The sequence below is a fragment of the Cinclus cinclus genome, chromosome 26 (assembly GCF_963662255.1).
Source record: "Cinclus cinclus chromosome 26, bCinCin1.1, whole genome shotgun sequence".
NCBI lineage: Eukaryota > Metazoa > Chordata > Aves > Passeriformes > Cinclidae > Cinclus > Cinclus cinclus.
The window spans coordinates 829,538-846,368 of NC_085071.1; the positions used below are offsets into that span (position 1 = coordinate 829,538).

The following is a 16,831-nucleotide window of genomic DNA, read 5'->3' on the forward strand; positions in this document are numbered from 1 at the left end:
CTCTTCCAGCACGCTGCTGTTGGTAGCTGTAACTTTTCCTCTTCCTCTCTTGCTAGGAAACGGTCCTGCCCAAGACAACTCCAGGATAAAGAAACCCAGCAAAACTTATCAAGAAACTACCTGGAGCACAAAGACCTCGGATTTCAGACTTGACACTCAGAGACATTCATATCATTTATTAAGAGTTGCGCTTTGACATTTTACTTGGGATTTTTCCAGACTCCACTCGATCCTGTTGGACATAGGGTTTTGTTTTGTTGTTGGGATTTTTTTTATTTTATATCTATTTTGACAGAAATATGCCCTATTTCTAACTGTACTAAATGTTTTTTACAGGTTTTCAATTTTGCATTCCTTCTCATGCAAAGCCTCTTCAGACACAGAATCCCACCTTGCAGGGCTCCAGGGCTCCCTGTTTTAACTTGTATTCCCCCTGCCTCGTCAGGGGTAACGGCTGTATCCGTGCATATTCCTAGTGCAGGATCTGTACACGCCTTCACAAAGCCACGGGTCCTTCTTCCAGGAGAGTCACTTTAAAGAGTTGGACTTTGTGCAGCATTTCCGATTGCTTCTGGATTATTTTTGTAGCTCTGGGGAGCTCCAGCCCTGCTACAACCCCTGGGCTGCACCGAGCTCCCTCCCCTCTGGGTTCTAGCCCTGATGTGTGATCACAGTAGGGTTTTGTGGTGTAACCTATGCACACATCTTAATAGTTGACTAGATTTAAGGAATACTGGAAGTTGCTTCAAATATCTTATACTGTGAATTTTAGAGCTTTAAGAGGACTGTGATAGCATCTCACCTTCCCGTGTGTGTCTGCCGAGTGCTCCCAACCTGTTTGTGTTTTCTAGATGCCATTAAATTAAAAAGCCCTTAGAAGTGTGTGTTTAAGGTGTTTGGACTCGGGATGTTACTAAGGCAGGCTTGTGCAGCATTCACAGGAACTGAGCTTTTCGGTGTCATAGTTTTTCACTTGTTTGTGTTCATGATTTTTAAATTAGGGAGCGTGGTTGTTTTTTGGGGGTTTTTTTTTGGTTGTGCTTTTTTTTGTTTGGTTGGGTTTTTTTTTTCCTTTGTTTTTTGGTTTGGTTTGTTTTTTGTTTTTTTTGTAAGTCATGGGTTGGGTTTTTTTCCTCCCCTCACAGTGCTATTTAAAGCCAAACATGTTACCCATTTCCCAGAGCATGTATCCTACTATCATTTAAGCTCCTTTAGACAATCCTTCTTAAACCTGTAGAGGCTGAACAAGGAATTTTAGGAGGTGTCAGGTGTTGCTGGTTGTGATAGAGCCAAACCACATGGGAAGTGTTGACATTCCTTCTTCCATGCTGGCCTGAGGGTCTGGATTTGGCTTCATGACCCCCTTGCTGGAATGAAATATCAGGGTGATTGTCTGAATCTTGAGGCTGAACTTATAGATCCCCAGGGCCATCTCCAGCACAGAGGGGGTGATGCAAAAATATGATTTCAGGGGCTGGATGTGCTCCCAACTGCTCTCTCAGCTTCATGGGAATGTTCCTGCCTGGTTTGTCTTTCCACCATTTAAATTCAAGATTCAAGAAACAAAAAACTAGCCAAGCTCTCTAAAGAGTCTGCCCAAACATTTGTGAAGACTTTAGTCCACTTGAGGTTGTGATTTTATTTTTTTTTTCATGTATAAATATACATATATATGTATAGTGTGCTACCGTGGTAGCTGAAGGCAGGGAATGCTCTGCTCCTCAGGTGAGGATGGGAAGAAAATGGCAATGAAGAAAAAATACTCTCCAGTTTTAAATTTGAATAATGTCTTCCAGAAGTTACTGGATTTAGCTCAGGCTGCAATGGCTCCAGTGTTTAGCTGCAAACAGCTCTGGAACTACACTGGGGCTGGTGCAGCTTCTCAGCTTCAGGTGCAATTTTAATTAAGATGTCAGTATTGATTGGAGACTCTGCTGGAGCTGCTGGATTTTGGCTCTCTTTGAGCCTTGCTGGCCCTGGGTCCTGCTCAGCCTTCCATGCCAGCAGCTGCCTCTGGGCTGCTCTGGTGCGGGGCCTCCTCCCAGGATGCTCTGCTTTCCTCAGGGCATTGTGCTCTGGGGATTTAGGGAGTCCTGGGCTTTAGTGCAGAGATTAAGTCTTGCTATCCATGTCTGAAAAGCTCTTTCCTTTCTTCTGCCACGCAGGCCCTGGAAGGGGTCTGTGTCTCTGCTGTCCTCAGCTTAGTCAGGTAATGCTTGCCTTAAACACCCATCGTGCTGAGCACCCTCTGGCACTGTCCTTTTTCTGGAAATTGAGTTCTTTGCCACTCAGTCCTTTCTTCTTCCTTGTAACAGCCACCTGAAGAGTGAAGGGGCACATAGAGTAGTGGCTGAGATGATTTCTGGGCTTTACCAGGCAGAGCCATTGTCATAAATTAAGTTTGTCCATAGCACTTAAAGGCACTTGGCTGTCAGGAGAATTTAGGGGAATGTGGTCCCTGGGTGTTCCCTGTGGTCCCTGGGTGTTGCCCTGAGCATGATGAGTGGGACCAAACACCCTAAGCAGGGGATTTCTGAGGTGAGAAACTTGCTGCCAGGAGGGGTGGCTCCTTCCCAAAAGATTAGCTCACTTTGGCTGCAGATGCCCCTTGTTAAAGGGCCCACAGGCTAGAGTAACCCCGTTTTTTCCCTGGATTTTGGGTGGTTGTTTCCAGGTTGTCCATTTTCACACTCCCTCCTGCTGAGTTCTTGCTTCTCCTGGAGTAATTTAAACAAGTCATGGCCTCATGTGCCCTTTGCCGTCACCTGCTGTCTGACCTCGGGGGTTTCCAGCCCCGTTCCTGCCAACACGGTGCCCAAGTCAGGAGCCTGGGAAGAAGATACAAGTTAAAAGCAGAAGAAGCTTCTCTTACCTTCAGCCAAGGCCATGGTGGGGCTGCCCACTCCCCTTCCACCTCTGGTGGGATTTTAAATCCTTGGCTCCGAGTGTGCTGTGTCAGCTCAAAGGACAAACCAGCTAAGTAAGGTCTATTTATATGAATGTTCCCAGCTCTTCCCACTCCACAAATTCACCCAGAGACTGTCTTGATTGTATAATATACATTATATGGAAGCTATTTATATATGAATGAATGTTTTTATAGAAAGGAAAGCAAGGAGCTCCTGTTCTCCTCCATTAAAATGGAATGGCCACTCTGGTTGCCCAGTAGCAATCCCTGACCAACAGAAATGTGTTAGCAGAGGACTGACTGATTTCTGGTTTTAATAAACTGTGGTTTGCTGATTTTCCTAATTGTACAATTACCTTAAGAGGTGGTAGTGTCCCAGCCTTAGAGATGAAACTTGTAAAAAATGAAAAAAAAAATATAGTTGAAAAGATGAAGGAGCTTTGTAAAAAATTTTAAGATGATTGTGAATTGTCTAGGTTAGGTGTTTATACTTTATAAAAATAGGGACTTTAAAGCTGGCAAAACTTCATAGATATACTAGTCCTGGGAGCCGTTATTTTGGATTTTCATAGTGAATCAAAGGGAAAGTTGCCGTAGTATTTAGGCAGACCTAAGTGTTCAGTACTGCTTCTTGTATTGCATTTTTCAATAAATTTTCAAACAAAGCTCTCTCATTGGCACTGAATTCTCTTCCTTCTTCTCACCTTCCTCCAGGTCTCTCTCCTTAGCCGGGCTTTGTGGTGACTTGATTTTACCAGCCTAAACCAAAGCCCCCATATGTAGCTGTGATGGTGCCAAAGCTCTTCCAGTCCTGTGCCTTGGATGCATTTCTCTGGGCTCTTGATGACTTCAGACCCTTTAAACAGTTCCCAGTGTGGTCACATGTGGGACCAAAGCCCCCAGAAGGGCCAGAAGCAATTCCCAGAGTTCAGGTGTGCCCCAAAGAAGCATCACTTGATATAAAACCTTCCTTTGAGCTGCGGAATTTGTGGTGAGCCCAGGTGAGGTCTGTGCTCAGCAGCTGGTCCCTAAGTGAGTGTGACTCAAGTCGGAGGAAATGTCAAATCCATCGATACTTTGGTCCTATCTCATTTTTATTTCTGGCTTCAGCAGCTTTAGGTGGGACGGAAATAAGGCACAGAAAGCTGACAGGGCATCTTGGCTGCAGGCCTGACAGAGAACAAGAGCCAGATGGCCCAGTCAGGGCAGCTGGAGACTGAAAATTGGCTGGAAAGAGCTTCCCTCGGGGCAGGGGCAGCCCAGGGGCTGGGTGTGGTACCTCCCTGCGCCTCAATTTCCCCTAATCGGCAGAAGGAGAAGGGTGGCATATGGTATGTCACGCTAAAAGCTCTGAATTCCTATTGTTCCAGACAGCCATCACCTCTTCCACCCTGACCCTGGACAGTTTGCTTCCAAGTAGTAAATCTCAGTGTCTTGTAAAGCTGAAATTACCAAGGAGCCTCAGAAACTGACCCTGGAGAGTTGGGAAACTGCCACCACTGGAGCTGCTTTCCCGTAAGTGTCACAGCAGTGTGACTCACGCACAGCTCTGCCACAGAGCCACTTCCAGTTATCTCCCAGGCTCCTGCCCTCCCCAAGCCTGGCAGGGTCATGCCAAAAACAGCCCTGTTCTGGGGGTTTGGGGCCTGGGGAGATCCCAGCACCTTAAGACAATGCACTGGTGTGAGGGGTCATGGCTGGGTATGAACAACAGCCCCAAAAACATTGTGTCTGGGGACAACCAGCCAAGAAATGGCCTTCACTCTTCTGCACTTTGGGGTGTCAGTCCCCTGCTCAGTGGCCAAGATGTCATCACCTGCTCCCACTCTTGGCCCTATTGAACATCACCTGGGGAGCAGCTCCAAGCTCTGTCAGGCTCCTGTGGATGCCAGTCTGTCCCACAGCTACCAGCTCTGACAACAATAGGGGATTGTGCTGGAATGCACCAGTGTGTCCTGGCAGAAACACCATCATCAGCCCTGGGACTCCCACAGGGAGGAGACATGGGGTTGTTGGTTCTCAAGGGGCTTCTGGCACATCCCTGTTCCAGACATACTGCAGGGATGTCAGTGGCACCAGGGATATGGTCCCATATTGCCCATCCACCAAAACCATGATGTGTTGCTGGGCAGGAGTGCTGCCATCTATACTGAAGGGACACCCCAGCACAGGGGACACTAGAACCCCATCCAAAATGTCCAGAGGAAAAGTGTCCTCAGCTCATTGCCTCAGGGTACAAAGAAAGGAACAGCAAACACCCACGTTGGTGCTCAGCACTACATGGGGCCATCACAGGAGTCTGGAAAGGCTTTTCCTTAAAGCTTCCCCCATTCCAGCCCCTCTGGCTGGGTGTCCCAAGCCTTTATACACCTCAGAGCCAGAGCAGGAGGGGAGTGTGGTAATGTTGCATTTTGCATGGCTACAAGCAAGGGAAAATGTTAGGCAAACAAACACCATGGCAATCCAGATGCAAATAAATAAAACCCCAACCCCTTGTCCCAGCCTCACAAGAGGCAGTAGCTCCTGGCAGGTCCCGCCCCAGATCCCACACCAAAGGCAATGACTCTGTCTTGGAGGCCCCATCCTTTGGGAAGATGCCACTTTTGTGGCTTCCCTTCATCACCCATCCCTGGTGCTTCCCCATGTCTCCATCCCAGAACTCAACCCTAGAACTGGAGGAGCAGGCATCACATCAGGAGGAGAAAGTTCCCATTCAATCTTCAGCTTGTTCCATCCCAGGCTATTTTTAGGCTGTTCCTTCTGTTTTTGGGGCTCAGCAGCCAGTCATGTTCCTGAAGGGTTAGGGCTACTTTCAGGGCTTCAGGAGGAATTGCTGTGGAAACCAGGCAGCAGTGGTGTGACTCCATCACTTCCAGCTGGGAGACCCCAGGGTTGATCATCCCAGGGTCTGAGATAAAAGTGTTGAAAGGGAGGAATTATGTTGGCAGTGAGCCAAATTGGACACGCTGAGCTCAGTTCTGAGCACCATCACTGGGGAAACTGAGGCACAAAAGAAAAGCCAAAAGCAGGTGAGGAATCACTTCAGGTCCCGTAGCAGCTGGGTCAATGGCCCTGGATTCATCCCTGCTCCATCCCAACCACCCAGGGAAGCACCACTGCAGACTCCTACAGATCAATGGGTATCTTTTGCTTTTTGCCCCCAGCATGGGCAGTGGTCCCTGACTGACTCCAAGCCAAAACCCTAGAGATTTTGGCTCCAGCCCCATTCCAGTGGTCGGCTGTCAGGACACATCACATGGATGCTGACAACACTGAGGGAACTCTGGCTTTTGACCCAGAACCAGCCCCAGGGGGATCCATCCCACATTGCTCAGTCCATTTCTACAGTAGAATTTATGTGCAGAGCCTTGGGTGCCAGGGAACCTATACAGGACACCCTCAAACCCACAGAAAAAGAAAATATTTTAAAAATAATTAAGCAACTATTCCCAAACCCACCTCAGCTCCAGCCCTATTCCAGATCCCCTGGCTACCGGGAAGCACTAGGATGGGTTTCTTTGGCTCTGTGCTGGCTCATTAATGCAGAGAGGTATTTTGTATCACACTCTTGATTTTTTTTTTTTTAATAAAGCAACATAAATCAGCCCCCGGGCAAAAGGCACTCTCACCCAGCACAAGTCACACCGCCCCCTCCCCGACACCTCGGAACATTTATGGCCGGGATCGCTCACTCCTGCTGTACTGTGCCCTCGCCTTCCCACAGACCTTACATCCTAAGGAAGGGCTCTCCGGCCAAGCACATTCATGGCTGTGACCTGCCCCACTGCGGGGAAAGGAGGAGGAGAAGCTGGAGGAAGAGGAGAAAGAGCTGCAAACCAGCCAACGACTGAGCAGTGCCAAGAGTGACTGTCCCGAGCTCTGGTTGTTGTGCTCCCCGGGGACAGAGGAGTCCCAGCAGCAAATCTGGAGACTCGCTGGCACGGTGGCAGTGTCCCTGGGCACGACAGACCCTCTTACAGCCACCGGCAGGGTCTGCACCTCCCCAGGGCACATCTCCCACACACAGCCTATGGTAGTGGCTCCCTCAATCCATTTTCCACATTTTATCGATTTTTGCCCCAAACTAAGCTGTCCTGTAACCACGCACCAGCTGAGTCACTTGGTGGTGCGAGATAACTGCAATTGCCCTTGGGTCTCTCCAGCCTCCATCCTCTGGTCCAAGGGACCCCAGACGTCCTTTTCAGCCTGGACATGCTGGAACTAGGGACAATCCCCCAGTTTTCTTTGCTGGTGTTTTTGATGAAATCCCCCTTCTGTTGGCAGAAATACCCTCCTGCAGTGGCCACCTCCTGGGGAGGGATACCCTGGGGGTGGGTGACAACAGCTGGATATTTAGTCCATAGTGTATCCAGCCTGTTCCTGACCAGCACAGAAGGTACCACCAAGCAATGCCCTTCACAGGCTGTGCAGTGTGAGATGTCCAGGGCTTCCAGGATTGTTCCACTTCACAGCCAAGCAGACAGTGGAGGGATCCATCCAGGGTGTATATTTTCACATTCTCATTTAATTTTTGTTTCTAACCCAGCCCCATCCCAGATACTATGAAGACAGCATACATAGCATCCATCCACTGAAACCAGCACTGCTAAAATCCTCTGGGAAATACTCTGGGAACAGAGTCCACAGGTGGAGGTGAAGGTGAGGGATGCACAGATGCTGCTCTCGCTGGAGATGGCATAAGGGTTCTCACCCTGCCAGGTTAATTAATTAAGATGCTTTGCATTTTTAAATCCCTGTGTGACTTAGAAATGCCTCCCCTGGAGGATGCTGCTGAGTTGGGAAGGAGAATGGGGCACGAAGACAGTGCTGGTGGCAGGCATATGGTCCGGGAAGGTTCCCCTGTGATCCAGCTGTTTCCCATGGTTAGACTGAGCCTCAGCCAGAAAATGAAGGGGGAATATTAAAACCAACGGCCCCAGTAGCTTCTTGTGCAGCTCCTTGTGGCATTTGGGACTCCAATTTCTTGCTGCCAGTTCCCAAAGCATGGCCCAGGGCCTGGCATCAGCTCTGGCTGCAGCTGGTTAAGCCCAAGTAAAAAGTTATTTTTGGACAAAAACAACCTTCTGGCACTTCGCCTGGGCTGCAGCTCCCAGGCAGACCCCAATGGTGACTTTTTCTTGTTGCTATTTTTGCATTGAATCAGTGCCTAAATAATGTTGATATTAAGCAGCCAAATAAATAGCTGAGTTTGGGCTGGTATCACTCCCAGAGAATCCTTTGGGATGCAACTGGCCCCCAACCACAGCTGTCAGTCCCATCACTGTTCCCTCCACTGTGGGAAGCTATATACCCAAGCTCTCTGGGAGGGCTGGCATTGGAAACAGAGACAGCTTTTCCCCATAAAGCAGAATCTCCCCCTCCCCACCAAAACATTGTGGGGGATTGCTTTTTAGGAGAAGAGGGGGCTGGGTTAGAAAAGACAATTTCCCAATGATTTTGCTGGGATGTTTTAATCTGGAGATGGATGTTGTTCCCGAAGTTTGCAAGGTCTGACACACTGTGTTCACTTCAGACCAGAAAGGGAGAAGCAGAAAGAGGAATAACCTCCCCCCCGCCCCAAACATTTCATACAGATAAAAGTGCTATCAGCCATCCCAAAAGACCCTGGTTTTGGGAACACAAAAGGCAAAGATCCCATCTTGGCTGCCACAGCCATTTTGAAGCCTCCTGAGTTGCTGGAGAGTAGAGCTGTCTTCATCCTATTGCTGCAATCCATCCTTCCACACCTCCTGACATCCCAGGGCTTCTCCAGTCCAAGAGAGAGCTGGAGGGAGTAAGAAGGGATGGGATGAATCCCCAGCTCCCTTTTCTCCAGGAATCCACCCCAGTGCTGAGGCTGCCTCTCTGGCCTCATCCCATACAGCTCTGGTTCTCATCCCATACAGCATCCAATGGGCACCAAGTACCAGAACAGCACCAAACAGGACTTTGCAAAAACAGCAGCAACACTCCCCCACCTCTCAGCCCCTTCACATTCTTCCTCCCACCACCAGCATCCTTCATCCCACCAAAAACCAGCACAAACCCAGATCCATGGAGAGGCTCTTGGATTTGCTGCACCCCAGGTGAACAGCAGCACCTTGCTCGCTGCCTGGGCACCTTTTACATCCCTTCTCTCCATAAAAATCCCAAACCTTATGCTTATTCACCTCATCCTGTGAATGTTGAACAGCTGGTTTTGGAGCATCCCTTCTCCAGTGAAGCCTGGGTGGGAGCACAAGGTCTCACAGACCCTATGGATCGACTGCCGCAGATGCTGCCCTCCCAAGCATCCCACAGGAATTAGGAGGAGGCAAGGCAGGACCACATGGCATCCAGATAATATTTAATAGCCTCTCTGGGCCTATATGCTCGGGTCAAGCAAATTTTCTGGTGGGTTGAGGCTGGACAAGAGGACACCACCCTCCAAAGCATCTCCCCACCCCAATCCTGCTGAAATAAAGTGCTGTGGGGGCTGGTGGGGCTTCACCTGCCCCCATGTCCACATTTCACAATTTGTGTGGGGTCTCCAAGTGAGGACTCCTCTGGAAAAGCCACCAGGAGAAGGGCTTGTAAGGCCAAGGGTATCTACTGGGAAGGACACCCCACCCTAGGTGAGTCCTCCCCCAGAAGCAGAGGGTCAGAACCTTCCTCTTGGCATTGGCTTAAAAATGCTGCTCCCAAACCCCTCCTAGATGTGGGGTTTTGGGGTAGCTGGTAGGTGCTGGGGGCCAGGATGAGGGATTGGGACAAAGGTGAAGGGGACATCAGACCCGTGTGCCCTGCTCCACCCCCACCACCCAGGAGCTGGGTCGGGGCTCGCCCCGGCTTGAGGGCTCACTGGGCTCCAGCAGCCGGTCCGAGGACTCGCCAGTACTTTCCAGTTTGGCATAGCCCACAAGGCTGACATGGTCCAGCCGAGGCCAGCTCCGGTTCTTATGGTCCTTGATGGGGGCCAGCAGCAGCACCCCTGGCTGGCCAAGATCCAGGGATTTGGAGTGTCCTGGGGTGTGGAGGTGCACATCGGGGCTGAGCTCCACCAGCGGCTCCACACCAGGACAGCTGTCATCCATGTTGATGACAACGTGGCCACCATCACCACCACCACCATCCTGGCCCCAGGGTGTGGTGCTGTCACCAATGGAAAGTGGAGCCCGGGAGAGCTGGGGTGTTTTGGGGGGATGCTCAGCAGGGCTCCTCCCTGCCCCCTCACTAGCCCCCCGTGCTGCCCCGTCCAGCAAGCAGTTGTTGAGCTTGATGATGGGCAGCGCCAAGGACCCCACGGCCGAGGACAGGAGGGACTCGGCTCCAGCGTGGCATAGGAGGCTCAGGTTGACCTCGGTGGAGTGGAGGCTGTGGACAGAGACTGCAGGGGAAGCTGCCGGGTGCTGCAGGAACTCGGCCATGGTCTGGAGCCGGTTGGGGCCGTAACAGTCAGACCACTTGCTGCTGGGGCCAGGACAGGGCTGGCAGGACAGGTCCACCTGGTAACAGCCCTCCACGCACTCAGCATTTGCCTTGGGGAAGGGATGGCTGCCCCGACGCTGGCAGTGCCCGTCCTCAGGGCTGGTCCCCTCAGGCAGCCCCAATGTCAGGCCGTAGAGCCCCTTCTGCATCAGCTGCCGGGTCTCCATGTCCCTGTTCTCGTACAGCATTGTGTTGGCGCAGATGAATATGAAGAGCCCAATGCCCATGATGACAGGGCCGATCAGCTTCAGCTTCTCACTGTGGGGCATGTGGCGCCAAGCTGCCACCTCTCTCCTCATATCCCCCACTACGCTGGTGTTCCCCGCACTGGCCCCGGTGCCCCCATGTCCCCGGTGAGGCCAGTAGCCCACCACAGCAATGGTCATGCCCACCAGGACCACTGAGATGCCCACCATGACAAAGGCTCCTGCCGGCGAGCGCATGCGGAGCTGCCCTTTCGGCGGGGACTCCATCGGGGGCTTGCACCGCAGGCGGCGTCCCCGGCGCCGCGGGGGGACGGTGGCCACCGGTACCTTGGGCCCCCCGTGCTCCGGTTCCCGCATGGGCCCCTTGGACTCTGTGCTCTCCACAGTCATCGTCTCTGGCTCAGCCGCAATTCCTGCACAATGGGAGAAGAAAAAATGTGAGTGGGCATCACTGGGGGTCTTTGTGCCCGGGATGCTGGAGCATGGGCACCACAGGGACACTGGGAGCATGGGGATGCCAGGAGCACCAGGCAGGGACCAGCAGCTCTGCTCTGCCCCACTGAGGCCGAGTCTCTTCCAACCACACTCCCAAAGGCTCCAGACTCATCCCTCTAAACCCCTGAGCTGTGCAGGAAGTGAGGACAGCTGGGACCCTGCTGTGACACCCAGCACAGAGTCATCACTGGCATTGCAGCCTAAGGGACCTGTCCTGGGTCACCCAGTCGTGTGTCACTGGGAGAAGGTGCCACCCCCCAGTCTGCCACAGCAGCAGTGAGGGAAGGGGCTATTTATTCATCTTCTGGGGAATCTGAGGCACCTGGAGACCCAAATGAAAGGTCTGACACAGCTGCATCACTCAGAGCCCTGTGAGTGATGATCCAAGCAGGACCTAAAAACCTAAACCAACAACAAGCCACTCATCAGACAGCAGGACCCACCAATCCATAGAGAATTTAAGCTAAAAGAGGTGTTTTCCCCAATTTTCTGCTGTCTCGTATTTCCTCCGACCTGCTCAGTGCATCCTCAGGATCCTACCCATACACACAACAACATAAAACTCCACATCTAGGGATTTATAGGGATTTACACTGCATAGTATGCTATTCTATCCAGATCTTTATTTCCTAGATGAGCAGAAAAAGGAATGGAAGCTGTTGCCCAACACAGCAGGTGATCAACCTGGCAGGAAGCATTCGCTGGGCTGGCACCACTGTGCCTGGGATAACTGGAACCCTGGGAAACTAAAACAGGCCTTGAACAAGTCCCAGACCAAAAACATCTTTAAAAAAGCTATGAATAAGCTCATGCTGTCAGGAATCCGTGTCCTTGCAGCACGGTGCCGCATGCCCAGCCACAGCTGGCAGTGGGGCTGGGGCAGGACAAGGTGTCCATGCACTCTTCTGTGCCTCCTGGCACTGCCAGCATGGGAATGTTGCCCCGGCCATCTCCAAAGGAACAGCCCAAAGGGGATGTGAGCAGAGAGAGCTGCAGGGTGGCCCCCAGGCAAGTGATACAGTGGAAGGGGGCTTGTGACCCCCACCCCCGACATCTTAAACTGTCAAGAAAAGCATGTGGACAACACAGAATCATGGATATTCAGCAAATCAAATCCAGAAACTAAACTCAAGGAGAGCCCTGCAGGAGGAGAGGGGTGACCACTCCAATTTTGAATGAAGTGCTGAGAGCCAGTGACCAGGATCCAAACAGCAGAAAAACACCACTTTTCCCCCCCCCCATCTAATCATCTTAAGGTGTTATTAGCATCAGAAGGAAGGAATTAAAGATATGAGTTCCAAGATGACAGCTTGTTCCTGGCACAAGGCCATCAAGCTGTGACAACTCAGGTAAGGGAGATTTAAAAGGAAAAAAAAAAAATAAAGTCCCAAACTAACCTCAGGCCACTACTAAGTGGGGTGTTAAGGCTTTCTGAAAAGTAAGTTGATAACCCCACATGGCAAAGGAAGGAACATAATCAATCTAAAGTAATGTTCATCCTGAAAAATGAGGCTTTAAATATTTTTGGCATTAAAGGGAAACAACTGGACACTTGAACACATCCCAAAGAATGTGGGTTTTTGCCTCCAAATGCCCTGATTTAGGTTATGTCTTAATTTTCTCTAATTGCCATCCTAGCTTCAAACTCTCTTAATTTTTATAGCTGTCTTTTAAATGTTTTGCTGGCTACTTAGGGATTAAAAATTACCCCCCTACATTGCAAGATAAAGCTCTTGGACAGTGACAGGGGAACATGACCCCCACAACTCATTACTCCAAACTCACACTGAACACATACCAGGCACCCTCTGTTTTATTCTGGAGCCTCAGCCCTGCCTCTTTAACTCACCCTGTGGAATCAAGACCAGAGTCCACAGGTGTCCCACCTGTGGCAACAAAGAGCATCCCATGGGGACAACAAGCTGGGGTCCTGCCTGTGGACCCCATCCAGGGCAATACTTTGGGTCCAGGTGATGTTCACCTGGACTGCACCAGGCTGCTCTTGCCACACTTTTGCACTGGATACAGTCTGGGGGTCATCTCAGGCTGCTTGGGAATGGGTGCAGTAGGATTAGAGGTGCCCACCCACCTCTCATTCACAGTGTCCAGACCATGCTGGGGCTGAAACAATCCCCTTCCCACCTCCCTTCCTTTTCCCTGGGCACAGGGATGGAGGTGCTGGCAGGAGGGACAGGCAGATGCCACCAATCTGGCTGCAGGCAGGGAATTCCTCTGTGTCCCTGGCCACTATTCCTGCCCAGAGTGCCTGTCCCATATCTCCCCACTGCTGTGTTCCGAACTTGGAGCATTTCCTTGCTCATTGCTGGGGCTGGTTGTTCCCAGAGTTCAAAACCATTATTTTTATTAATAGAATCCCCAAGGTTATATAACCCTTTTAGAAAAAAGAAATATAAAAAATACAAAACCCAGCACTGCCATCCCCTCCTGCACCCCACAGCTGCCAACACTCCTGTGAATGGATTAATCCATTACACAGTTCTATCAATTCCCACGTTAGAGCAGCGGGGTCAGACACAGTGCAGGAATGGGGCTCCTGGGGTGCTGCCAGGGCACGCGGACAGCCTGGTCCCGTGCTGGGGACAGGCAGTGCCTTGCCATTCCTGGCCACCCCTGGCTAGCCCAGAGGCATTTGTGGCTCACCATGACCATCTCTGAGGTTTTGATTCTCGTGGGAAGGAATGACACTATAGAGTGACAGTATGGAACTGTAAATGTCGTTCTGGAGCGGGATGAGTGCTGCTCTGCTGCCAGGTTAAGCTCCCAATCCCTGCAATAAGCCTGACATTAAAATAAACCCAAATATTTCTCTAATCCCCCCCATCACGAAGGCACATTGCTGGCTCCACCCTCCCACCTCAATCCTCTCCCGCCGCCTTCGCAGACTGATGCTCCTAAAATTTGACACTAAATCCCAATGTATCCGACAGCAGCAGAGCTCGGTGGTGGTAAAGCAGAACTGTGAATCTCACATCCCCTGGGTGTCCCTGGGATGCTCTGCCCCTGCCATGACCACACTGCCAGCTTGAATTTGCAGCATCAAAGACTATCAAAAAGCAGAAATGGCCTCCAAATCTCCCTCTGGATGAGGGGCTGTACCGGTGTCTGGAAGTGCCACTCCAGTCTTGTGCCACAGGAGGTGCCACCCAGCTCAGAGATGGGCTGGAGATGCAGAAATGCCATATGGAAAAGGGCCAAGTTCAGGCAGCTCTGAAGGCCTTCCCCTCACAGGTTTAACCCTCTTGCCTGTTATCCTTGCAGGAGCTTTTTATTTTCCTTGGCTCACACCTGGAAAGGGTTTCACTGCAGGACAGTGTCGTCCACACAGAAGGGAATTAAAACCCAGCATCTCCCTAGGGAGAGTGTTCCCGTTGCTGTTATGCCCCATCCCAGGCTGTACTGCCCAAGTGCAGGGCTTCATCCCATTCTGCACCCAGGATACTACCCTGGATGCAGGAACCCATCCTGTGGGTGCTGTGCAGGGCATCACTGGGAGCTGGCACAGGAGTAGCCCCAGACGTTATGAGCACCCAAGAAATGCCCAACAAACAGAAGACACCTCTGTTTTCCTTTTTCTAAAGTACTGTGACTTTAAAGATGCTCTCCTGATTTTGGAAGTAAACTGGTTTTGCAATTTGCTGCTGAATCAGCCAGCAAAGCCTGCAGTGTGTCTAAAGGCCACAGTGATGGGCAAGACCCCAAACCAGCAAGCACAGCCCAGCCCCCTCTGCCTCATCCAAGCCCTGGGGAGCCTGTGATATCCAAGCTTGTGGTGACTGAGCTGCCCTAAATCTCTCTCTACAAAGAAAGGGGACCATCAGGCATCCAAGATCTTCCAGGTATGAGGCTGCATCAAGCTGCTGGAGCCCCCCCAGCCCTCCCACCCACTGGGAAGGTACGGAGAATGGGAATGACAGTCTGCGTTGAGATGTGATGCTTAAAAATAACTCCTTTTCAGCCCAGCCTCCAACGCCACCCCCGGCACGGGGCAGGAGGGGACCACAGGAGCAGTACCTAGGCACCAACTCCCTTCCCATTCCACCTCCCATCCTGTCTTCAGGAGACCAAAGCCAAGGCCAGCAGGGGAACAGCAGTGATTCCAGTGCACAGTGCATCCCTCATCCTGGATTTTAAGGGTGATCTGAGCCCTCATATCCCCATCCTGTGCAGTGCCTCCTCCTTCCCTAGTTTTCTGAGTTCACTTCAAGTTCCCTCCATGGCTACACATAAAGGTCTCCAGAGAGAGAGAACAAGAGAAAAATCTTCCAGACATTTCTGGGGGTCTCCCAGCTGGAGCAAACCCTGCCATCACCCCAGCACCCACTGGCAGCTCCCAGTCCATTCCTAAGGAATAAAACCTCCCTGTGTGAAACTCACACAAGCATATTCCCAATGGGGTGACAAATCCATGGCTCTGGCTCCAGCTGGGGACACCCAATAATCAACCATAATGAATTAAGTTCCCTCATAGAAACTTCCACATAAACTCAGGAATGCTAATTACCACAGCATGTGAAGGATTATCCCCTTTCCAGCAGGTCCTGGACTGGGAGTCTCACTGGGATTGTGACACATTTTCACTTTTGCTGCAGCACAGAAGATGCCAGGAGTGACAACCCGAAGTTCAGAAGTGCCCTTTATTCCTCTCTCTGCAGCAGCGGAGACCTCGGTTTTCCCAAGGTGAAGGATGTGATGGAGGAAGGGTTAACACAAAACCACCTCCACCAAGCTTCTATCAACAGGGGCAACACCCCCACACCTGGCCCAGGTGTGGAGAAGTGTCTGCCAGCTTCTCATTATCAGTTAACACATCCCAGACAGCAGCCAGGAGCCTTGGTAAGGCCACTACCGTCACTTGGAATACGATCCAGGGAAAGATGGTGCTGGGGTGATTTTGGGACACATGCATCTCTCCCTTTGCTTTCCACCCTGTGCTTGAGGCGAGAGGATCCTGATAGGCAAATGGGACATGAGGAGTGAAAGCTACCAGTGCCACCAGTAGTTCCAGCTCCATTCACCTTGACATCTCCAAACTCCTCCCTGCTCCTAAAAAATGCAGCCATGCTCTAAACCTCCCTACCCCTCAGGCAAAAAAGAAAGTGTGTGGAAACATCCCACTGATTACTAATTATCAGAGCTAGCCTTACCCAGATTTGCTCTACTAATTAGACTAATCTCCATGGCTGGGAAATGAGCCACAGTCACCCATGGTGAGAAGCTCATGCAACTTGGATGATGCTTAACTCTGATATGTCAGACCCCTGCAATGGGATCGGGATTGTAATTCCCGGCTGCTTCTGACAGGCCATTGTTTAAGGAGACAATGAAAATTCACAAATTTGGTGTTTCTCCCCCAAGCCAATGCCGAAATCAGGACGTCTGCATTACTCAACTTTTTTGATAGGAACCAGATGCAAATAATTAATAAATCCAAATTCAACATAATGAAGACATCTAAATTTAAATGGAGAGCAGATCTCAAACAGCAGCTCTTTTCTCACTTGGAGGAATGAGAGGAGTGAGGGGTGTGAGGGAGATTTCTTGGGAGAATTCCTGCCTCTGGGAAGTGGTGTGGGGTGGCAGGGCACCCAAGAATGCAGGCTGCAGCCAAGCACCTTGCAAATCCTTGTGGCCAAGAGAAAAGGAAGCAGAGTAAAAGAAAAATCCACAGGCTGGGATTTCCAGGGAATTAGAACCAAACACATTCTGAATTTGGCACCTTCCCTGCTGCTCCTTT

General features: G+C 50.9%; 2 protein-coding genes across 37 annotated transcripts in view; one reads left to right on the plus strand and one right to left on the minus strand.

Moving 5' to 3' along the window:
- Positions 1 to 3,573, plus strand: part of EPB41 (erythrocyte membrane protein band 4.1) — a 94,541-nt gene extending 90,968 nt beyond the window's left edge. For all 36 annotated transcript variants that reach the window (XM_062509162.1, XM_062509161.1, XM_062509153.1 and 33 more), the window contains one exon: positions 57 to 3,573. Coding sequence is in view for 1 of the 36 variants with exons in the window: in XM_062509138.1 (XP_062365122.1) it covers positions 57 to 89 (33 nt within the window). In the remaining 35 variants the exon portion in view is untranslated. The remainder of the gene's footprint in view (positions 1 to 56) is intronic.
- A 6,102-nt stretch (positions 3,574 to 9,675) lies between these two features.
- TMEM200B (transmembrane protein 200B) lies at positions 9,676 to 10,971 on the minus strand. The gene has a single exon (XM_062508952.1). It carries the CDS (start codon positions 10,969 to 10,971, stop codon positions 9,676 to 9,678), a length of 1,296 nt encoding a protein of 431 aa, XP_062364936.1.
- Positions 10,972 to 16,831: the final 5,860 nt, after the last annotated feature.